Below are 23550 nucleotides of genomic sequence, written 5' to 3'. Positions count from 1 at the left end.
ATGGAACCTGCGTCTCCTGCATTGGCAGGCAGATTCTTTACCACTGAGCCAGCAGGGAAGCCCCTCATTTTCGTATATCTCATTGAAGAGAAATAGCTGATTTTTGTATCTTATAGCAAGCATTGCTGAATCCATGTATTAGTTTAACAGTTTTTCTGTGTGTAGAATCCTTAGGGTTTTCTACATATTGATCATACCATATGCAGAGATAACTATTTCTTCCCCCTAAGAAGAGTTCATTTTTTATAGGTCATATTGTATCATATTTTGAAGCTCTGATTGGAACCCCAAGGTTCGCTACATTTATCTTTACGGGGGCGGAGGACAGTGTCACAGAAAGTTTTAATTGGAAAGCTGCTTAGATCCTGCAGTCCAGCCCGAGGTCCCTTGGCTGTTAGAGGTCCAGCAGGCATCTTAAACCTCATCTGTGTCCCTCCGCTTGTCTTCCTGTACTGGGCTTAGTCTTTCTGTCGTGTCTGACTCTTCGTGACCCATGGACTGTAGCCCACCAGGCTCCTCTGTCCATGGAGATTCTCCAGGCAAGAACACTGGAGTGGGTTGCCATGCCCTCCTCTAGGGGATCTTCCCAACTGAGGGATTGAACCCAGGTCTTCCGCATTGCAGGCAGATTCTTTACTGTCTGAGCCACCATGGAAGCCCAAGGATAATGAAGTGGGTAGCCTGTCCACTCTCCACAGGATCTTCCCAGCCCAGGCATGGAACCCGGGTCTCCTGCATTATAGGATTCTTAACCTGCTGAGCTACCAGGGAAGCCCCATAGCCTTCTAGGAGCAGAAAAAGCCAAGCTGGCAGCGTGGAAGGTCCTCGCCTAGAAGGCATTCATGGCACTGAGACTGGCTCCCTTTTTTCCTTTCACCCAAAGCTTTCCTTATCTTAGGAAGTGGGGAGTTTGGCTGAAACCCAGTGGATCCATCTGGTTAAAATAAACGTCTTGGGTGGTCTAAGATGGAAAAGAAGAGTCAGATTTGGAAGGAGAAATTTTGCCTTTGTGAAGTTGGGTATTTTTTTTAGCACCAGTTAAACATGTCATTCTTGGGACCGAGGGTGTTCTCCCAGCTGAATGCCCCTTTACCACTGCCAGTTGCTTGTAGCAGGGTTTGGAGGAAGGTGTGCTCTGAGGGGCAAGATTGTGGCCTCAGAGATAGATAGACGGAATCACAGAAACCCGGTGCCCTGGTGGGGGAAAAACTAAGGAGCTGTGAGCACTGGTTGTGAACTAGAGGCCTGAGTTTCTTCTCTTTGCCTAAAAGAAATATTTTACTTGCATTATTGAGCCCTTGCATGTGTGCAGGCTGAATTGCTTCAGCTGTGTCTGCCTCTTTGCAACCCTACGGAACTGGAGCCTGCCAAGCTCGGCTGTCCATGGGATTCTCCAGGCAATACTGGAGCAGGCTGCCATGCCCTCCTCAGGGTGATCTTCCCAACCCAGGGATCAAACCATGTCTCTTGTTTCCTGCATTGGCAGGCCGGTTCTTTCTTTACCACTAGTGCCACCTGGGAAGCCTGTTGAGCCCTTACCAGGTGCCAACTTTACTAATGTTTTACATGCATTTGTTTTTCTCCAAAAGCTGGCTGGGATCTTAGTCATTATACTCAACTCCTCTCCTGTAAACAGGCGTCCTTTCCTTAGAGTATGTGTTCCAAGATCTTCAGTGGATGCCTGAAACTGTGGATATCCTAGGTATACTATGTTTTTCCTATGTGTCCATAGCTATGATAGTTTCATTTATAAATCAGGTATAGTAAGAGCATATCTGAATCGCCAGTGTCACTATTCTTGTACTTTGGGGCCACTATTAAATAAAATAAGGGTGACTTGAACACAAGCACAGAAGTACAGCAACAGTGGATCTGATAACCAAGCAGGCTCCTAAGTAACAGGTGGGGTGAGTAGCATATACAGCACGAACAAACAGGATAAAGGGGTGATTCAGATTTCGGGCCTGGAGGGTGGGAGGTTTCATTACGTTACTCAGAACAGCATGCAATTTAAAACTCATGAACTGTTTCTTTCTGGAATTTTCCAGTTAGTATTTTCAGACCAAGGTTGACCATGGGTAAATGAAAGTGTGGAAAGTAAAACTATGGGTAGGAGATTACTGTACCTTTACTTAGAATTTGTAGTGAATGTGGACTACTTATATAATGAAAATGACCATCTCAGGAAGGCTACACTTGACCTTCAGGCCACTATAGCTTTGAGAGGTCAAATGGTCTTAGGGACTACTTGGTGGCACCCTTCTTCTCACCTTGTAACTCTTAAAGATGAGATGCCATCTTCCCAACCCAGCAGTGTCCTGGGGTAAGTCAGAATCCTGATTATAAATGAACAGGTCCCTGGAGCAACAGCATGAGAATCTTCTGTGGCATCACTGAAGGGTGCAGACCCTGGACTCTCAGGGGGTAAGGTCTGGGAACTTGCACCTTTGTAAGCTCTCTTGATGCGTAAGGACTACTTCTCTGGGTCACCAGTCCCAGCCCTGCCACTTAGAAGCTGTGTGGTATTGGGCAAGTTACTTTAATCGTTCTGTATTACTCTCAGCCCTGTGCTGAGAAGCCAGATAAGGACAGTAACAGATTATCTGATTTCATTCTCTGAACAGTATTACTGTTCTTTTTTATTGGTGAGGAAACTGAAGCTTGAAGTGGTAGACCAAATTGCCTGTGGTCACAACAGCTGATTAAGTGACAGAGCCAGAACTTGTACCCAGGCTTCGATCATAGAGGAATGCTTTGGAAAACAGTAACACTGGTAGTAGTTATAACTATTCCATCTCCCCTGAGTTTATTCTCTAAAGTTCCAGTGGCTAACATGTAACACCAAGGCATACTTGGCCCCTCTCCTGTAGGAGCTTTCACATTTGCAGCTTCCAAACTAAAGTGTCCTTTTACAATCCAGAGTCCTAAATTGTACCCTGAAGGTGTTGTCTCTCAGTCATGTCCAACTCTTTGCAACCTCATGGACTGTAGCCTGCCAGGCTCCTCTGTCCACGGGATTTCCCAGGCAAGAATACTGGGGTGGGTAGACATTTCCTTCTCTGGGGGATCTTCCTAACCCAGGGATCAAACTCGAGTCTCCTGCATTGCAAGCAGGTTCTTTACCACTGAGCCACCAGGGAAACCCGAGTCCTTTTACAATATTCTTATTCTGCCAAACCCCAGTTTGAGGGATACTGACAGAGGGACGTGGGAAAACCAGGACCCCAGATGAATGGCTAAAAGAGCTGGGGCACTGTAATCTGGGGAACTTGAGCAGGGAGGCTCCACTTCCAAATTCCTGACAACTGACCTGTGGTAGAGATTAGACGTCCTCCACCTAGGTACATCTAGGTGTGTTGGGGAGAAATCAGGAAGAAGCCAATTTGGTTCAATGAGAGAAACATCTAGTGCTTAGCTCAAACCATGTTAGACAGATGGATACCAGCAGGCAGTGAACCATCCATCAGTAGTTTACATAAGAGAGGGACTGACTTCAGGCTGACCTTAAAGCCGAGAGAGACTTGAATTCATACCCTGGTTTCACTCCACACTAGCTGTGTAAGTTTGGGCAAGTAACTTAACAAATCCCATTTCTTTACCTATGAGAAGGGCATCGCATTTTTTGGTGAATGTTAGATGTGTACAAGAGTTAATGTTTGGGCTGTGATTGCAATGAAGTAATTTCATTATAACAGAAATGCAATGCACAGCTAGCTTAAGCAAAAAGGGGAATTTACTAGCTTACTTAATAGGGAATTTCAGAGATGGTACTGGTTTTAGACATGACTAGAGTGTCCATATTATCATCTCTGCTCTCTGTGCTGACTTCACAGTCACAGTCACACTCCCTCCTCATTAGGAGAGGGGGAGGACAAAGCTGCCAGCTCTCTGTCTCCTTACCGCTTAACATCCCCAGAGTGTGACTTTTGACCCCAGGGAAGGCTGGTCCAGCTTGGAATACAGATGCTCCCTGCACACTGTGATGAAAGGATATAGGACTTCCCTGATGGTCCAGTGCTTAAGAACCCGCTTGCCAATGCAGGGGACATGGGAACGATCCCTGGTCCGAGAAGATTCCGCATGCCGCAGGACACCCGAGCCTATGGGTCACAACTCCAGAAGTCTGCATACTGCAACAAGAGAAGCCACTGCTCACCACAACCAGAGAAAGCCCTCATGCAGCAATGAAGACCCAGCACAACCCAAAATAAATAAGTAATTAAAAAGAGGATACAGAATGCAGTTGGGGCCTAGGAAACAGAAACACAGAGTACACGACATGTATAAGCAGCTACTAGAAAGTGAAAGAGCTAAGGCAGAGTAAGAACTCAGCCACTGTCCCGTCTCCAGGCTGGGCCCAAGGTCATAGTGAATCATCCTTCTGCTTTGAAAAACAAAGACAAAAACAAAAAACAACTTTATTTGACAAAAGACAAAAACAAGTTATTTACAGTAGTTTTTCGCTCAGATAATTCAACGGGGTAACTGTGCTTCTCCTCCAGGCTTCTCTCACAACCAGACCAAGCAGAGCCCGCCCCACGCCCAGCCTCCCCATCATGTACAAGGGGGGATGCCAACCAGAATTCAGCAGCACGGCTCCCTCACCCCTCGCGCCCTCTACTGCTCAGTCACTGTGGGAAGGGAAAGCCCCCTACCCCAGCCCAAGACGCTTCCCGAGGCCCCTGCTGCCAGTGTCCTGCAACAGTCACGCCAGACCTGGGCTCACAGACAGGGTGGGAAGGTAGGCCGGGCAAGCAGCAGCCTCCGCTAACCCTGAAGCTGCCATGTCCATTCTTCCCCAGTGGGGCCTCAGGAGGGTGAGGGTCCCTGATCCCCCTGGGACACGCAAGGAGAGGAGGCGGAAGAGAGAGCCTAGAAGACTCGCCTGCTAACAGAGAAAGAGCTCCTTCTCTTAAATAACCAATCCCCATTCCTACAGCAATGGGTGGGCCAAGCCACTCAGAAGTCGGGGAGCCTCCCTGAAGTCTTCAGGGAATCACCCCAGAAGGATAGAACACGTGTTGCTGCCTTTCTCCCGGCCAGGCCCACCCCACCCAGGAACTGTGCTCCTGTGCCCAACCTGGCAACTTCAGGCTGAGTATCCTGACCTGTCTTTTGGCCCAGTAACAATGTTATTCATAACAAAAAATATTTCAGCTAATAACCTAGGATTAGTGTTTCTTAGGATATACTAGAAGATGGGGGTATATTGCTGTTGAATGCTATCAGCAATGAAACAGCAAAAAAAAAAAAAATGGGGAGGGGAAGGGAGGAGAATAAGACTTAACTGATCTTTCTCACTGTGAAGTTCAGGGCAGGGGCTTCTGTGGCTCCGATTTAAAGAAAGGTGCAAGAAAGAGACACTCACAGAGAACAGGCTTCGTAACCGGCTTCTAGCCCCAGCCTCTCCCAAGGCAGGTCCAGAGGCAGCGGGGGGCACCAGCCCACGCTTCCTGTGGGAACAGTCTCCGGCCACCATCATGGGAAAAGCCGCCCACGTAAGGGCTTTCTGACCAGTAGATGGCTCACTTCTCTCCAAGCAGGAGCTACAGGGAACTTTTTGACATTCTGGCCCCAACTAAGCCAAGTTCCTAGAAGGAATTCAAAACAGGCCATGGGGTGAAGCGTTCAATAAAGGAGAAAAGATTAAAGAGGGAAATAAAAAAAAACCACCCCACTGCCTCAGTCTAGCTTACCTCCCCCACCCCCACCCTCACCATACAGTACAAACAAAAACAAACCAAAAAAAAAAAAAAAAAAAACCACCTGTTTTTATCCTCCTCCTCTGCTCTGCATGTAGAAGGTTTGGTCAGATTCTCTGTTGGCCCCTCTCTGGTGTGGCTTGATCCCCTTCTGCACATGACGCAGAAAAGCCAAAGCCCATAAAGTGTTTCTGCTTTTTTTGGGTGGGGGGGAGGGAACCAAACCAACAACAAAACAACCATTTGGAAATCTGCAGAGATTTAGATGGTCCCCCAAATGAAAATACTCCTTCCTTGTGAAACAATCCCCAGCTGCAGTGGTGAACTAGTCCCAGCTCATCAGGCTCCATCAGGCAATGCACTCATTCCCCACACCGGGGCTAACTATGCCTGTTCATGCAAACCACAGCAAAGAGGGAAAAATAAACACAAAGTTTGGCGAAAACCTAAACATCCAACTGGACTCGGTTCTGTTACATCTGCTCAGTACCTCTTTTCTTTCGTTCACACTTATGAACCTGGAATGTCCACACTTGGCTTAACAAAGAGAGGCCCTGTCAGGGGCAACTTGGACCCAGCACAGGTCTGAACGAGGCCAGTTTCCCGTGCCCAGCCCAGGAAAGCAGGCTGGAACAAAGGCGTCCTGGGGATTCTCTGAAGCAGCAGCAGCAGCAGCAGCACCACGCCTGTCTCCCATGTCTTGGTCTTGTCACGGAGCAGGCCTAGAGAAACGGCAGAGTCAGCAGAGAGGTCCCGTCACAGCGCAGCGACACCGGCTGGTGTCTTCCTGCTGAAGACCTCTGGACAGAGGAGATGATCCTGATGTCTGGCAGTGATCCAAAGAGAACCCTCTGTGGGAAGGGGAGCCGGAATGGGAACCCAGGACAGCGGGCTCGAACCTTGAGCACCCCTGCTGGCGGGTGCCTACTTGGGGTTTTCAGGGACTAAGGCAATGGGAGTGCGCAGCAAGGGGGTGACGGGTTCTGCTGCTTCTGGAGCTCCATCTCTGCAGCCCTCTGGAGCGCCACCTCCACCAGCAGCTGGAAGCCGCTGAAGTCCTCCTTGTCCTGCTCCGGGGGTGTGGGCGGGGGTGTGTTGAAGAGTCCGCCCGTGGGACTTCCAGCTTCGGCCCTGGTCAGCAGGGTGAGTGTGCTCCCAGGGGTCACCAGGGGCTTGGGGGGCTCCAGCTCCCCTTGGGGGAAGGCGGCTCCTGGCTTATCTCCCTGGCCCGAGTGGAGCGGCATGGAGCACATGGACAAGGAGAGCACGCTGGTGGGGGCCGGTACGGACACAGCCAGCACGGAGGGGCTGCCGCCTCGGGGGAGGGCCACATCGGAGGCCTTGCCCCCGCGGCGGGAAATGGTGTACTGGTTGGGGTCTTTGCCATCCTTCCGAAGCATGTCTGGGAGGAGCCGCCGCCGGGCGTTGATGAACCAGTTACAGATCTGGAATGAGAATGAGAGACCGGGATCAGGTTCCTCGATCGAAACCAGCTACAAAGCCCCTGTTCCAGGCCCCAGGAACACAGCAGCAAACAATTCAGGTACAACTGCAGCCCTCACACAGATGTTTGTTGGGAAGAGAGAGTTACAGAAGAAATCAGATAAATGAAAATAAAATGCAACCAGCCAGTGAAGGGACAGCACGGCAGTGCTGATGGAGTCAGGAATGGGAAGGCCCGGTCAGGTCTGCGAGGACCCACGGTGGTGGTCTCTGAGGACAAGGCTCGCACAGCTCTCCAGTTCAGCCTTGCCACTGGCTGCCACTCACTCTCTAAAGTGCAATACCCCAGAACTTCCCTGGTGGTTCAGTGGTTAGGAATCTGCCTTTCAATGCAGGGTACGTGGGTTCAGTCCCTGGTCGGGGAACTAAGCCCACGTGCCACGACTACTAAGCCTGCGCCTCGACTAGAGTCCGTGTACCTCAAACTACAGAGTCCACGCACTCTGGAGCCCACCTGCCACAACAAAGATGGTCTGTGTACTGCAACTAAGACCTGAAGCACCTAAAATAGAAAATATTTTTTAAAAAGTAAAGTAAAATGCAACACTATTATTCTTGTTCTAGAAAACTGCCATTTGTCTCCTACCACCTATAGAATCAAGTCCAAACTCCTGGGCCTGGGTATTAAACCCCTCCCCTGTTCATGGCCTATCTCTCCAGCCCTTGTATAATTGTTAGTGTGAAACTACTCAGCAGCCTTTGTTGAGGCCCTGTGCTTAAAAAAGAAAAAAAAAAAGGCTCCGTGCTTTTTTGCACATCACATTCGTTCTTTCTGGAACATCCACTTTACCTGGAGAAGGCCTACTCTTACAAGTCTTGGCTGATCTAAATTGGGCTAGACAGAGATGACATGGTTTCAAAACACATCTCTTCACCTACAGCTGCTATGGGGCCTGACAGTTTTTTCATACTTGAATGAATGACACCATGAGGGCAGATAATTGTTTAGGAAGTGTAAACAGCTTCTGCACACCCAAGAGAAGGCACCTAATTATGGCATGACTACTGGCATCTAAAACACCAGCCTCTCATATCCCCTTTCCTCTCATTTACTCCTAACAGCCTAGAGTAACACTGATCGATCCTGTAACAGCTCACCTGGGCATTATTTTAGAAGCTATGGATTAGACTAGGAAACAGTTTCTTAGCTGCATGGCTGGTATAAGCTCATAAATACAAAACCAGTTTTCCCTTAAATAGGCAAATACAACCCCTTATCATGTTTTCCGTGTCCTTCTCCCTCTTGCCCTCCACTGGAGAAGCTACTGCCGGGGGAAAGAGGCCAAATCCCTTTGCCGCTAACACGAAAGTACTGGAGAGAAGAGACTGTGGGAGCGTGTTGGTGATGAGGCATGGGTGTAGCGTGGTCCATACCCACCCATCTAGGCATGTTTTTAGGCATTTTCGTTGAGAAGGGTTCATCAGCAGTAGCCATTTAAGCACTGTGTGTGCGTGTGTGCATGCTAGATCACTTCAACCGTATCCTACTCTTGGCGACCCTATGGGCCATACATCTACGCAATTTTCTGCTAACAGTTTTATCAGCCGAATGTGTTTGGTCAATTCTCATTCTACTCAAGAACACACAGAGAGCTGAGCTTGGAGAAGTCAGGCAGGAGTCCACCTCCAGCCAGGGCTCCCCAAGCCTGGCCCTTTGGATCTGGAGGAATAACCACCCCTATTCTCTGGCATCTTTCTCTCAGGATATCAGAGGCCCAAAGCCCAGCTTCTTTCATTCACTGGAATGGCCAAGTTAGAACCTCTCACCTCCCTGCTGCCCTCCCTTTCAGGGCGCTTGCTCAGGATTTACGGAGTCCTTAGTTTATCAGGCCAGCTCTTGGTGCTGGGGATGCTTCTGTGAATTAAACAGACACACAACTGTCCTGCGGAGCTTAAAGTCCATCTGGTTGTGGAGACTGGCAGTGAACAAACATCACCATCGCTGCCAAGAAGTGCCAGGAAGCAAACAGATAGGAATAAAAAGGTAGTACATAAAGATAAGAGCGACTTCTGTAGATAAAGGGTATGGGAAGACCGAAACCTGACGGATTAGAAAGAGCCAGCCATACAGAAGACTGAGGGAAGGATGTTCCAGACAGAGGGAATGGCAAATGTCAAGGCCCTGAGAGGCAGGAAAGGGTTTGGTGTAAGGAACAGACAGAAGCAGGCAGGGCTGACCCCACGAGGCCAGAGCACCATGGTTAACCACCAAAGCGGCCTAAACCGTGAGTGGCCTGACCTAGTTTCCACATTGTCGGTTCTTCTCCTCAGTTCACTTCAGTCGCTCAGTCATGTCGGACTCTCCGTGACCCATGGACTGCAGCACACCAGGCCTCCCTGTCCATCACCAACTCCCGGAGTTTGCTCAAACTCATGTCCATTGAATCGGTGATTCCATCCAACCATCTCATCCTCTGTTGTCTCCTTCTCCTCCTGCCCTCAATCCTTCCCAGCATCAGGGTCTTTTCAAATCAGTCAGCTCTTCTCATCAGGTGGCTGAAGTATTGGAGTTTCAGCTTCAGCATCAGTCCTTCCAATGAATATTCAGGACGACTGATTTCCTTTAGGATGGACTGGCTGGATCTCCTTACAGTTCAAGGGACTCTCAAGAGTCCAACACCACAGTTCAAAAGCATCAATTCTTTGGCACTCAGCTTTCTTTACAGTCCAACTCTCACATCCATACATGACTACTGGAAAAACCATAGCTTTGACTAGATGGACCTTTGCTGGCAAAGTAACGTCTCTGGCTTTTTAATATGATGTCTAGGTTGGTCATAGCTTTTCTTCCAAAGAGCGAGCATCTTTTAATTTCATGGCTGCTGTCACCATCTGCAGTGATTTTGGAGCCCAAGAAAATAGTCTGTCACTGTTTCCATTGTTTCCCCATCTATTAACCATGAAGTGATGGGACCAGATGCCATGATTTCATTTTCTGAATGTTGAGTTTTAAGTCTGCTTTTTCACTCTCCTCTTTCACTTTCAAGAGGCTCTTTAGTTCCTCTTCACTTTCTGCCATAAGGGTGGCATCATCTGCACATTTGAGTTTGATGTTTCTTCCGGCAATCCTGATCCCAGTTTGTGCTTCATCCAGCCCGGCATTTCTCATGATGTACTCTGCATATAAGTTAAACAAGCAGGGTAACAATATACAGCCTCGACGTACTTCTTCTCCGATTTGGAACCAGCCTGTTGTTCCATGTCCAGTTCTAACTGTTGCTTCCTGACCAACATACTGATTTCTTAGGAGGTAGGTAAGGTGGTCTGGTATTCCCATTTCTCTCAGAATTTTCCAGTTTGTTGTGATCTATACAGTCAAAGGCTTTGGTATAATCAATAAGGCAGAAGTAGATGTTTTTCTGGAATTCTCTTGCTTTTTCTATGATCCAGCGGATGTTGGCAATTTGATCTCTGGTTCCTCTGCCTTTTCTAAATCCAGCTTGAACATCTGGAAGTTCACGGTTCACACACTGCTAAAGCCTGGCTTGAAGACTTTTGAGCATCACTTTGCTAGTGTGTGAGATGAGTGCAATTGTGCAGTAGTTTGAACATTCTTTGGCATTACTCTTCTTTGGGATTGGAATGAAAACTGACCTTTTTCAGTCCTATGGCCACTGCTGAGTTTTCCAAATTTGCTGGCATGTTGAGTACAGCACTCCAAGTCATCTTCTAGGATTTTAAATAGCTCAACTGGAATTCCATCACCTTCACTAGCTTTGTTCGTCATGATGCTTCCTAAGGCCCACTTGACTTTGCATTCCAGGATGTCTGGCTCTAGGTGAGTGATCACACCATCATGGTTATCTGGATCATTAAGGTCTTTTTTGTATAGTTCTTCTTAATATCTTTTGCTTCTGTTAGGTCCATACCATTTCTGTCCTTTATTGTACCCATCTTTGCATGAAATGTTCCCTTGGTACCTCTAATTCTTTTTTTCTCTAATTTTCTTTAAGAGAACTCTAGTCTTTGCCATTCTATTGTTTTCCTCTATTTCTTTGCACTGAACATTTAGGAAGGCTTTCTTATGTCTCCTTGCTATTCTTTGAAACTCTGCATTCAAATGAGTATATCTTTCCTCTTCTCCTTTGCCTTTAACTTCTCTTCTTTTCTCAGCTATTTGTAAGGCCTCCTCAGTCAACCATTTTGCCTTTTTTTCTTGGGGATGGCCTTGATCACCGACTCCTGTACGATGCCATGAACCTCCATCCACAGTTCTTCAGGCACTCTATCAGATCTAATCCCTTAGAATCTATTTGTCACTTACACTGTATACTCTTAAGGGATTTAATTTAGGTCATACCTGAATGGCCTAGTGGTTTTCCCTACTTTCTTCAACTTAAGTCTTCTCACGGCCCTGTCTTTTCTCTCCTCCTAGTTTTTTTTTTCTAGTTCCACTACTTTATTGCTACCAACCCATCTCCCTCCACCCTCGTGCACACATGCTCAGTCATGTAATCCCATGGACTTCAGCCCACCAGGCTCCTCTGTTCATGGACTTTTCCAGGCAAGAATACTGGAGTGGGTTGCCATTTCCTTCTCCATCTCCTCCTAGTTTATCAACAGATAACTTACAGAGCATGCAGCAGCTGCTGTAAGGCGAGGGAAAGACAGGACACCCCCCCCCCCCCCCCCTTGTGCCGAGATGCCGGCAACTGTGTGGGCTGCAAAAACATCTAACGTTCCTCTTACAGGTGAATGGACCAAAGGCCCAGTCTCCTCGGGGCTCCTGGACTAGTTTCTACCTCTGCCTATCGCCTTTCTCGGCTCCTATCTTGGCAAGGCCTCGAGTACCACTACTCAAGGGGATAGCCACCTGTGACCAGAGCTGGCACCTGGAGATACATGGCTCCCTGCCCAGCAGCCACACTTGCTCTTACAGGTGAGCCAAGGACGGCACTGGACTCCAGGTCCTGTCAGGCTGGGAACGCTCCTGGGCAAGGCGGCACCAAAGGCTGCTTGTTGCTTCTCTCCCTCTCCATTCCAGCCTAGAAAGACCCTGCCTCTGCGGTTCTCATTTACTCGGCCTTCCCTCTCTGGTCCTCTCAGAGCGAGCACACACATGACAGCGGCCGTCAGCTGACGGGGCCGAGCTGCTCACTCCAGTCCTGGCTGCGGTGGCAGGACGGCCCTGAGGGAGAAGTGAGACTGAACAGGCTAGGAGGACGAAGGAAGGAAGGACTTTGATACGAGGTACCATGCCAGCCATCTCACTTGTGACATGTTTAATCTGCAAGCAAGCCTCGACAGTAGTAAGCAGTGTCCCCAAAGTACTACAGAGGGACCCGGAACTCACAGATGAAACAATCTGCCCCAAGTCACACCGCCTCCAAGTACAGAGCTGGGGTTCAAGTCCAGGTCTTTTGGCTTTAGGGGCCCTCCTGTTCTTCTCATTTGCTGTGTCTTACTGAATAGAGGAACAAAATGGAGAGCTGAAAGTCATCATCGTAATCCTAAAAGCAGACACTTGTTGAACAAGACAAAACAGACAGTAAGGAGGCTGCCAAGTTTTCCACAGGCCAGGGTGAGCTTAGGGAGGGGGCTGTTCTTATGCTGTTCCCTTCTCAGAATTAGAAGCCAAAATGGGAGGTGCAGCTAGAGGCTAGGTGCCCACACATCTGTTGGTAAAGCCAGGCTCCCCTCCACATGACTGAGCTGCTGTTCTGAACATTTCCCATCGAACTAACTCATTTAATCTTCTACCTGGTGGCTCAGCGGTAAAGAACCTGCCAGCAATGCAAGAGACACAGGTTCAATCCCTGAGTTGGGAAGATTTCTTGGAGAAGGAAACGGCAACCACTCCACTATTCTTGCCTGAGAAATCCCAAGGACAGAGAAGCCTGGTGGGGCTACAGTCCATGAGGTCACAAAAGAATCAGGACCTGCTTAGTGACTAAACAAGTTTATGAGACAGCTTCTGTGATGAGCTCCATTTTATTTCAGCTGTTGAAGAAACAGAGCCCTGATCAGAGAGATTCAGTAACAAGTGCAAAGCCTGGGATGTGGTCCAAATAGCCTGGTTCCAGGCAACAACCAAGTGAAAAACTAAAGACAGTCAGCCCGAGGCCCTTCCTCCTTGCTCAGAGGCTTCCATCTGCCTCCAGCTGCCTCCCCATCTACCTGTGCCCCAGGAGAGCACTGCACCTCTCCCCCGTATCCCAGGATGTAGCAGAAACATGGCCAGGGTTGAGAGGAGCAAGGGACCAGTGTTTCTGTCTTGAGCGCAGTCGTGTGGAGGGGAGCCTGGCTTTACCAGCAGATGCGTGGGCACCTAACCTCTAGCTGCACCTCCCATTTTGGCTTCTAATTCTGAGAAGCCAACAGCATAAGAACACCCCCCTCCCCAAGCTCACCCTGGCCTGCGGAAAACTTGGCAGCCTCCTTACTGTCTGTTTTGTCTTCTCATCCGATAGAAATGCACAGTTGAGGGAGGCGGGGGAAGGGCCCAAGGCCCAAGTGTACCACCAGTGCCGGCTGTGATAACGGGCTGTGTGGATTTTCTGCAGCTCCCTCTGGCTGCTCAACCCAAGCTTAAATCGGGGAAAAAAAAGAAGCACGTGACATGCTCCAGCTCAAGGTCCCTGAGGAGTGGGTAGGAGAATGCCAAGGTGAATTCTGTGATTGATATGGCAGAACACAGGCTGGGTGCCCATAAAGCAGGGCTCTGTCTGAAAGGCTGCTGCCCTGTCAGTAGTTTTTTTTGAATCAGTGGCCCAGATGAAGGACACAGAAGGAATCACTGTGGCAAATGGGAGTGGGAGGGGCACTAGGGAGCCGATGGAGGCCATGAGGATCAGAGCAGGTCCTTTGGAGGCAAGTGAGTGCTTTTTTCTTTTGGCTGTGTCACGCACCATGTGGGATCTTAGTTCTCCAACCAGGGATCAAACCCAGGTCTCCTCCATTGGCAGCGTAGTCTTAACCACTGGACCACCAGGGAAGTCCCAGGAGTGCTTTAACTTTAGTAAGTCTTTTCAGCTGGGAAAGACAGAAGTAAAAAGAGGGGAAAGAATGAGGGCACAGAGAGACCTTTCCCAAACATCCATTCCCTCCACCTGAGTTGTGACCATTCCTATCTGGGTGCTCCTAAAGGCAGCTGGCTATGTTAGATCACCTTAAGGGTGATTTTTAAAAACTATATATTCTGCTTTATAGATGGGGGATAGAGGAGGGTGGAATCAGGAATGTGTATTTTTTTTTTTTTTTTTAGGAATGTATATTTTTAAACAAGCTTTCCAGAATCCTGCCACCCAAGTTTAAGAACCAATGGTTTAGCCCACTGGTTTAACTTGTCCTAGTGGGCCAAACCCCGTATTTAAGCAAAAAAGTTTTATACAAGAGCTCAGAAAACAAACAAAACACACAGATGAAAAGCCTTAAGGTGGGGAGACAGTGGTTACCTGCAGGAAGAAGCCGGGAGCCTGGCTTTGGAGCCTTTCAGAGTAAAGAGCGCAGCTTCAAATGGTAAAGGCGCAGTGATAAAAGAATTCGCCTGCCAATGCAGGAGATCTAAGAGACACAGGTTTGATCCCTGGGTCGGGAAGATCCCCTGGAGGAGGGCATGGCAACCCACTCCAGTATTTTTGCCTGGGAAATCCCATAGACAGAGGAAGCTGGCAGGTTGCAGTTCATAGGGTCATGCCTATGCATGCCAGGGCAGGGCCAGGCCACCCCCTGGCCACGCAGCAGGTCACTACAGCTTTGGTCCCTCTCTGGCCCAGGACAAGTATCAGAGGGACTGCTGACCCCACCTCCCCGATCCTTCAAGTCTGTCAGGATTCCAGATTCTGCTTCCAGAGAGAAGCCTTGCCTACCAGGGCAGTTCAGCTGACACCACACTGGAAATTAACTACACTGAATCCTTAGTCCTTTGAATAATGCCTTCCCTCCCCCTGGGGGGTAGGGTGGAGGTGGGGGGACAGTGCCTGTTCTACTGTGGTGTTTCCAGGACACAGCATCAGGTCCGGCACAGAGCACCCCCCATCAATACTCCACACGGTGGAAGGAAATGGGCCCACCCCTCCCTGCCACGCTTACCTTCCCTCCCCAGCAGGCATCCCCTTAGAACAGTTAGGAAGCACAGCAATGCAGTGGGCTTAGAGGGTGTCATTGGGGCCTGTGAAAATCCTTCACAAATGACTTTTTGCTTTTACCCTCACAACTGCCTAGCCCGGGGGGCAAGTACCAGCAAACCAGTTAGTTAAATGACTCATTGACTTGCTAATGAGATTGCTCCTGGGCCAGTTAAAGGAGACAATCAAAAGGGAAGTCCCCCGGGAGAGAGTGAACAAGCTTGGCTAAAGCTTGATGCTGGCTGGAGTCAGGTGATGGATGCCAGAGGTGTTATTACAATATTCTCTTACTTTTGCAGTTATTTGCAAATGTTCTTAATAAATAATGGAAATTTTAAAAATTAAATACAGGAAAGAGAGATGCTTGAGGAGCCACTGCATTTCTGAGGACTTCTGAAGTCCTCATTGTTGACATTTTCAACAGTTTAATCTTCTCTTTGTCACTTCAAGAATTATTTACTGAGCATCTACCAGATACCTGGCATTAAGCTAACACTTAGGATGTATGATAAGTAAGACTAGGCTTCTGGAGTTTAGTGTTCTAAAAATCATTCAGGGCTTCCCTGATGGCTCAGAGGGTAAAGAATCCACCTGCAATGTGGAGACCAGGGTTGGGAAGATCCCCTGGAGAAGGGAATGGCAACCCACTCCAGTATTCCTGCCTGGAGAATCCCCATGGACACAGGAGCCTGGCAGGCGCAGAGTCGGACAGGACTGAGTGACAAATAATCACAGCACCAGTGACTAAGACTCCGAACTCCCAATGCAGGGGCCTGGGTTCAATCCCTGGTCAGGGAACTAGATCCCACACAGAGCGACCACGACCAGTCACAGCCAGATAAACCAGTCACTTTTTTAAAAAAAGGCCATCAGTCAATTCCAAATGCTGACCAGTCCTGGTGCTGTGGAAGCACAGAGCTCCTCTAGGGGTCAGGGGTCTCCTTGGTCAGGAGTGGAAGCAAAGGGGTCTGGGTATCTATCAGGGTGACATGGGAGGCCAGGGATGAGGCCTGCTCTGCAGGCTGGTACAGCAGCCACTGAAGGGCTTTAGCTAGAGGAGTGACAGGTGATCCAGGTTGAATCAGGGTAGGAGAGAAGCCATATTCCTGAAATACTGGCTTCCCTGGTGGCTGCAGTGGTAAAGAATCCACTTGCCAGCGCAGGAGACGCCAGTTCAATCCCTGGGTCAGGAAGAGCCCCTGGAGAAGGAGGAGATGGCAATCCACTCCGGTATCCTGGCCTGGGAAATTCCATGGACAGAGGAGCCTGGTGGGCTACAGTCCGTGGGGTCGCAGAGAGTCAGACACGACTGAGCGACTAAACAGCAGCATCAAGTGTATCGGAACTGGTGAGACCAAACGAGCTGAGAAAGGGCTATCGGGGGGACTCCTTAGAGAAGGAAGGATCCAGCTTGGAGAAATTAGGTGTTATCAGTCAGGAAATCTGGGGTGCCGATGAGACCTTCAAGCAGGGGTGTGTGGCTGGCGCTGTTTGGGATTCACAGTACAGTTTTCATCAAGAACACCAGTCGGGGGACTTCCCTGGTGGCCCAGAGGTTGGGCGTCCGCCTCACAGTGCAGGGGATGCAGGTTCGATCCTGATCAGGTAACTAGGATCCCACATGCTGTGAAGCAGCTAAGTCTGAGCACCACAACTCCTGAGTGCTCGTGCTACACCCAAGACCTGACGCGGTCAAACAAATAAATATTAAAAAAAGAACGCCACGCGGTCCAGGCTGCTCCTTAACTCTCAGGGTGGCCACCTCTGAAACCCCTCCCACCACCGGATGCCGAGACCCAGCCAGCCCTTCCGCAGAAGCCTCCAGTCTGCAGCAGCTAATCCATGTCCCAGACCTATATTTCTGTAATGCAGGGATCCGGGGGCGTGGCATCCGAGGGGCCCACGAGTTCTGCACAAGAACTCGTTTGGTTTGGTCTTGTTTCCATTTTGGTCATAAGTAGCAGTGCCGTGGCCTCTGGCCACCCAGGTTTGCTCAATTCTGGAGCCAGGCAGCGCCTCTGTCTCCCTACTCATCCTACACCATCCACCACTTGATATTAATGCAATTGGACGGAATCCCATTCCTTTTACATTTCTTTACCTTGGAAAACAGGTTATTTTACAGTTGTGTATAAGAGCAAAAGCAAGTAGTTTTTTCTCTTTTTTTTTCCTTTAAAACCCAGTTTTATGTTTGTACATGCTTAAAGAATGTGATAAAAATTATGCAAGTCAACACTGTGAGGTAGGCAAATCCATGAAAAGTATTTTCTTTAAGAGAAGTCAGTACATTATTCAGGCTTGAGAAATACTGTCCCTGATAAAAAGCAATTTCAATAAAGTGTGACAGGTGGTTTAGCAGCACAGGTAGAGGCATATGGAATACAGAGGAATGGTCTCCCCCCTAGGCTGGGGGAGTCAGAGCATGAGTTCATGAGAAAATGCCTCACCAGGGTAAGTCAGGCTCAAGGGAGGTCAAGAAGAAACCAAGGGAGATGGCCCGGAGGCTGCAGAGTTCAAGGGCCCGAGAGACAGGAAGAACAAGGCTGAGGGCAGAAGACCGGCAAGAGGCTACCTAGGTAATCCTGGCTCTTAGGCACCTGTCTTTGGCCTGTGCTGTTCTATATCCTGTGAGTTAAAGTCCACCTCTTCTGGGAGGCCTTCTGAGACTCCAGGCCTGCTCAGAAGCCCTGCCCTCATCTCTGCTGCCATCTGTCCCAGCAGTGATCACTTCTCCCAAACATCAGTGACCAGGTCTTCCCCAGCTGTCCCATCCCAGACTAGACACTGCCCAGGGTAGGCCTGCATCTGGGTCCTCTCTGGGGCCCCAAGCTCTGCCCAGCATATAGCGCTTGTCGGTACACCGAGGGTCTCGGAACTGCTAGGCAAGACCTGTGATCTAGAAGAGAATGAGAGGAGGAGCAGAAGCACCCGCCCTTCCAGAACACCTCCCAGGAAGCCTTGAATTCTTCTCGGTCTCATGCCCTGACCTACTATCAAAGTGCTACCAACATCTCCCTTTCTCAGATGGGGAAACACGAAGCTCAGAGAGGAGGCAGTGACTTGGCCAAGGTCCAGGCTTCCTCTTGTGGAGAAGATGGGATCCGAGTCAGGGTCTGTAACTCTAGAGCCTTTCTCATAGACAGACTCCTATTAACCACTGCCCAGCGGGTATAAAGTCAGGTGACAGGAATTCAGAGGGCTGAATACTCACCATGAGGCTTTGTAGAAGAGGGAAAACAGCTGGAAGATGTGGGCAGTTCCCAGTTGGGTAAGGGAACGAGAGGTAGGGCCATGGACTGGAGGAACGGGCCAGGAAAGGAGAGAAGTGGGAGGGAAGGCGGCGGGCATGGAGGTGGGCCTCTGCGAGGCTGGGGGCCTGCTCTGGGTCGGGTGTCTTACCTCAGCATCATGAAAACAGAACACACACACCTGCAGGTCAGCAACAGGGACAACTCAAAGTAGCTAATTCCCCTCACTCTGCCCAGAAGTGGCTAACAGGCTCCTTTGAGCGTCTTCATGTTTGTGGTTTACAGAGCACTTTCACATCCAGTTCTGAATCTCTTCCTCACAGCAGTTCAGTCAGGCAGTCCAACCCCACTTTACAGATGGGAAATCAAAGTGTGGTTCACAGCTTCTGCATGGCAGAATGGGGTTTTGACCCCAGAATCTCTCCCTTCTGCCCTTTCCTTCACTGTGATTCCAACTCCTTTTTAACCAGTCTGCAGATCACCAACTGCCCCTGGAAACCAAAGTGCCATCCAAGCAGCCGTCTGGGGCTGAGGCCGAAGCCCAGACACTCACTGCCTCTCCACCTTCTCCTGGCGTCCTGTGTTAATGATGACACCGAGACACTAGTAACAATTCCTTGCCTCTCCAGAACGCCCCAGAATCTGAAATCTAGCTGTGAAGTCTTCATGCAGTTGTCTTCCCGTGAGGCAGACAGGCTGGCTATTCTCACCTGACCCAAGAAGACACTGAGGCCCAGGGAGCGGAGGTGACCAGCCCAAGGCCACACGGCTGAGTCAGTGACAGGCCTGGGATGGGACCGGAACCGGAGTCTCCTGCGACCCCCTGCTTACCTGCAGCACCGAGAGGTTGGTCTGTCCAGAAAGGCTCAGCTTCTCCTGCTCTGAGGGGTAGGCGTTGTAGCGGTGCAGGTACAGCCAGTCCCGGAGGATCTTCACCGACTCCTTGGGCAGGTTCCCTCTGCGCTTCCTCTTGCCTGCCAGGGAGAGGAGGCCTTCCTCCTCGCCCAGGTCACTGTCCGACATGGTGTCTAGGGGCGAGGCGAGACCTCAGGCAAGCCTGAAAGAGGTGACAAAGGGGATGGGGACGTTATTACCACGTGCGGCCTGTGACCCTTCTCTCAGCGCGTCATTAGAGCCTGGGACGCCAGAAATGGGGTAATCGAAACTCAGTCTCAGGCCACACCAAAGCTTGGCCAAGGTAGAAGGAAGAGCCCAAAACGCCTCCAGTTCATCAGGCCAGAGGAAACTATTGAAACACATGGTAGATCATTAATAAATAGAACCAGACAGTAATTACAGCTACCACTGAGGCCTGTTTTCGGCACTCTGTACTGAGCACTTCACATTTGTTATCTCATTCAGTCCTCACACATGCCCTTGTGAGGGAGACAGTAATATCATCATCATTTTATAGATAAGAAAAACGAAGGCCCAGAGAGATTCAGAAAGTCATCTAAGATACTATGGCTGTTAAACAGTTACCATGGGACCCAGTAATTTCATGCCTAATGTAGCTGGTTATGAAGACAAGTGAAAACCCATGTCCACACAAAACCTTGTCCATTATTCATAATAGTCAAAGATGGAAGCAACCCAAGTATCCTCCAACAGATGTATGGTTAAATGAAATGTGGTCTACCCATAATACAGTAGAATATTATTCGGCTGTAAAAAGGAAGTCTCGATACAGGCTACAATATGCATGAAATTGCAAATATCATGATAAGTAAAAGAACTCAGCCACAAAAAACACATACTGTATAAGTCTATTTTTATGAAATGTTCAAAATGGGCTTGAAGGGAATAGAAGAGTAATTTACTAAAGGTACGAAGTTTCTTTTCCAGGTGATAAAATCATTGATTTATTTGCTTTAAATGTGTAAGCTGGGGACTTTCCTGGTGGTATAGTGGATAAGAATCCGCTTGCCAATGCAGGGAAAACAAGTTTGATCCCTGGTCAGGGAAGATCCCACATGCCGAAGAGTTAGTAACTAAGCCCGTGCACTACTACTAAGCCCGTGCTCCACAACAAGAGAAGGCACCACAACGAGAGGCCCTCGCATCATAACAAAGAGGAGCCCCCCCTCCACCATCCAAGGCAATTAGAGAAAGTCTGTGTGTAGCAACGAAGACCTAGCACAACCAAAAAAGCAAAAGTATAAGCTGTATGGTATGTGAATTATACTTCAGTAAAGTTGTTATGGAAAAAAAAAAATCTGACCTCCAGGATGTGGTATGGAAGCACGGTTTGGACCCTGATGGCTTGCCCTGTACCCATGCTTTCTTGCTTCCCAGGTCTCCCAAGACCCAGTGTGGAGTCTGGAAACCCTATCAATCTCCACACTCCTATAGCAATCCATGCAAAATTTACTGTGTACCTATTGTATACCCTGCAGAAATGTTGAATTATCCCTACTGGTTTTCTCTCTGACATTCTCCTTTGTCATTTAGGCCTTGGTCTGGTCCCAGAAATCAGTGCCTCAAAAATCCGGAAAAATGAGCAAAGGCTGGGCTCTGGTTCCTCCAGCTTGGCTGTGTGACCTGGGGCAAGCAACCTTCCCTCTCTGGGCTTGCGTCCTAGTCAACTGTCAGTCAAAGGAAGGTGTTTCCCTAGACACTCCCAACTCAGTTGCTCATCCTCCTCGCCACCCCCCCCTTCAAAGTTCTCCTTCCCCAACGCAGTGAGAGATCTACATTTTTAAAACCAAAAGTTCCAGGACAAGCTGATGCCAGAATCTCAAGGCTCCTCCCTCCTCAGCCTTTTAACAGCTCCCTCGCAGTCTGGGCCAGCAGACTCTGGCATCTCCCAGGTTTTGTTTCCTCGACTTGGGCCGGAGCCCAGATATCTGGGCTGGCTAGGCCAGGCTTTCGAGGGAAGGGTCTACTCTCCCAGCCAGGCCACCTGGAGGTGAGACAGGCACTGGTGAGAGATGCCACTCCTCAGAGAGCACCACCAGCAGGCTGCTTTCTGAGGTCAGGTTTCTGAGGTTTAGCTGGCCAGGGCAGTCAGGACCTGAGCTCAGGCAAGGATGCAGCCCTGGCAGGCTGGGAGTTTATGCGAGGTGATCTGCACAAATTCCACCCTGGCTGCCAATCAAATCCTAGTCTGCGGGGTTCCAGTGGGTGGCCTGCGGAGATGACCCTGCAGACTTCCCCACCGCAGTGTCTGCGCCCCAGCCATACACCGATAACTACAGAAGACACCAGTCACAAACCCCAAGCAGGGAGGTTCACCACATACACACCCCACACTCCCACCCAGCCTCACACCAGGCAACTCTTAACAGCACTCCCGATAAGTGGCACCAGCCCATCGCCCAGCCCCTGGAACCCCACGATTTCCACCGACAAATCCAGCAGACACACAGTTTACAAATCCCACTTTCAGCATGAACAACTGGTACCACGCAACCAGTCCCTGGATATACGCCACTCAAGAACTCCAAACGACTCACCCACCCACGAACTCTAAGACTGGGAAAACTCCTGACCGCATCACACCAGGGATCAGTTCTTACCCTCACTGGCCTGAGGCAGCACCCTCTGAACACAACACCCGGGGCACCACTGCACGACGCCGGACCTGCAAGCACTCCCGCACCGACTTTCTGACAACTCCCTGCAGCTCGGCCGACACTCCCCCGGGCCGAGCCCTCGCGCGGCGTTCCCAGAAGTTCACACAAAGCGCGCAGCCTCCCCCGCGGCCCAGACCCGAGTCGGAGCACATGGCTCCCGGGGCGGCGGGGGAATCGGCCTTCGCTCGGGGCGCCGGCACCCCTCGCCCCCCCGGCCCGCCACCCTGCGTCACACTCGGCGCTCTGGCTCCCCGGCGGGCCCGCCACCCCTGTGGGGCGGGGGCTCGGGAAGAAAGAAAACTCACGTGTCTGTCCCGGGGCAGGAAAAAGTTTGGTTCCCACCCTCCTTCCCCCGCCGCTCGGCGCTGGCTGATCTTCGGGGCGCGGGGCCGGCCGAGCCTGCGCGCTCGGCTTTGTGCTCCGAACTCGGCCCGGAGGGGGAGGGGAGGGGGCTGGGCTCCCACCTCCGCACCGCCCCCCCCCCCGCACCAACCCTGCGCCCAGACTCCATGTTGGCCGCCCCCTGCCCCGGAGACGGCGCGCTTCCCCCCCCCCCCCGAGGGAGGCTCGGCTCCGACTCGGCCTGCCCGAAGGACCCGGCGCGCACAAACTTTCTTCGGGTCGCCGGCCCCACGCGCCCCGCTCCCTTGGCCCGCCCGGGAGTGACAGATGCCTCAGAGACAGACTTTCCTTTGTTCCAAAGGAAAAGGGAACTCGCGCGGGCTCCCCGGCCCCCCCCAGCTCCGAGACCTTCCCGCTGCCCCCACCCGCAGCTGTCACTCTCGGGGGGCCCCTCCCCGGCCCGGCCGCGGCGGGGGGTGGGGGGGCGACCGGCGGTTAGCAACGTGCACTTTTGAAACCAAACAAACCCGCCCCCCGCGCGCTCAACCCCGGCCCCGGGGCTGGGTAGGCCCTCTCCCGGGGTGGGGTCCTCGGGAGCTGGGTACCCCCCACCCCGACCAAGGGGCCCCAAGCGAACTTCCTCCGGGAGGGGGGAGGGCGGGAGAGCCGCGCCCCCCCGTACCCCGACCGGCCCCCGCCAGCACACCGCAGTCGGGACTCAAACACACCCGGGCTCAGACACCCACAGTCGCACGCGCTAGGACGACGCCCCCTCCCCCGCCTGGCCGAGAGAAAGAAACTTTCCAAGTTGTCCGCGCGCCCCCCCCGCCCCCATCCGCCCCCCCCTCAACTCCGGCGCCCCGCACTGACTTTCCCCCAGCGGCTTTTCCGTCCACGCGGCCTCGGGCTCGGTCCCGGGCGTCCCGGCAGGGGGCGGGGGGCGCCGGGGGAGCGCGCCGCGTACCTGCCGGGCCTGACACTCGGGCCTGACAGCTCGCGGCTGGAAAGCACCTCGCGGCCTGACGTCAGATCCCCTCTCCTCCCCTCGGCGCTCGGCTCGCCCTCCCCCACCCGCCCGGAGGGAGAAAACAAACTTTGTGCGGAGCGCGGTGCG

The 23550-nt window shown here is 51.0% G+C and overlaps 1 protein-coding gene across 4 annotated transcripts; it reads right to left on the bottom strand.

Moving 5' to 3' along the window:
* Positions 1 to 4398: 4398 nt before the first annotated feature.
* TGIF2 (TGFB induced factor homeobox 2) lies at positions 4399 to 23498 on the bottom strand. 4 transcript variants are annotated; one of them, XM_065921943.1, is made up of 3 exons: positions 23401 to 23498; positions 19351 to 19576; positions 4399 to 7147 (listed from the first exon to the last, which is right to left on the bottom strand). In XM_065921943.1, exons 2-3 carry the CDS (start codon positions 19540 to 19542, stop codon positions 6647 to 6649), a joined length of 693 nt encoding a protein of 230 aa, XP_065778015.1. In that variant the 5' UTR covers positions 19543 to 19576; positions 23401 to 23498; the 3' UTR covers positions 4399 to 6646. The 4 variants fall into 4 exon arrangements, with proteins under 4 accessions (XP_065778015.1, XP_065778014.1, XP_065778017.1 ...); XM_065921942.1 differs by having other exon boundaries at positions 23307 to 23480; XM_065921945.1 differs by lacking the exon at positions 23401 to 23498 and adding an exon at positions 22400 to 22488.
* Positions 23499 to 23550: the final 52 nt, after the last annotated feature.

Source organism: Muntiacus reevesi, chromosome 2, assembly GCF_963930625.1.
Source record: "Muntiacus reevesi chromosome 2, mMunRee1.1, whole genome shotgun sequence".
NCBI lineage: Eukaryota > Metazoa > Chordata > Mammalia > Artiodactyla > Cervidae > Muntiacus > Muntiacus reevesi.
Note: the sequence above shows the minus strand (reverse complement) of the source record. Positions and strands in the feature narration are given on the sequence as shown.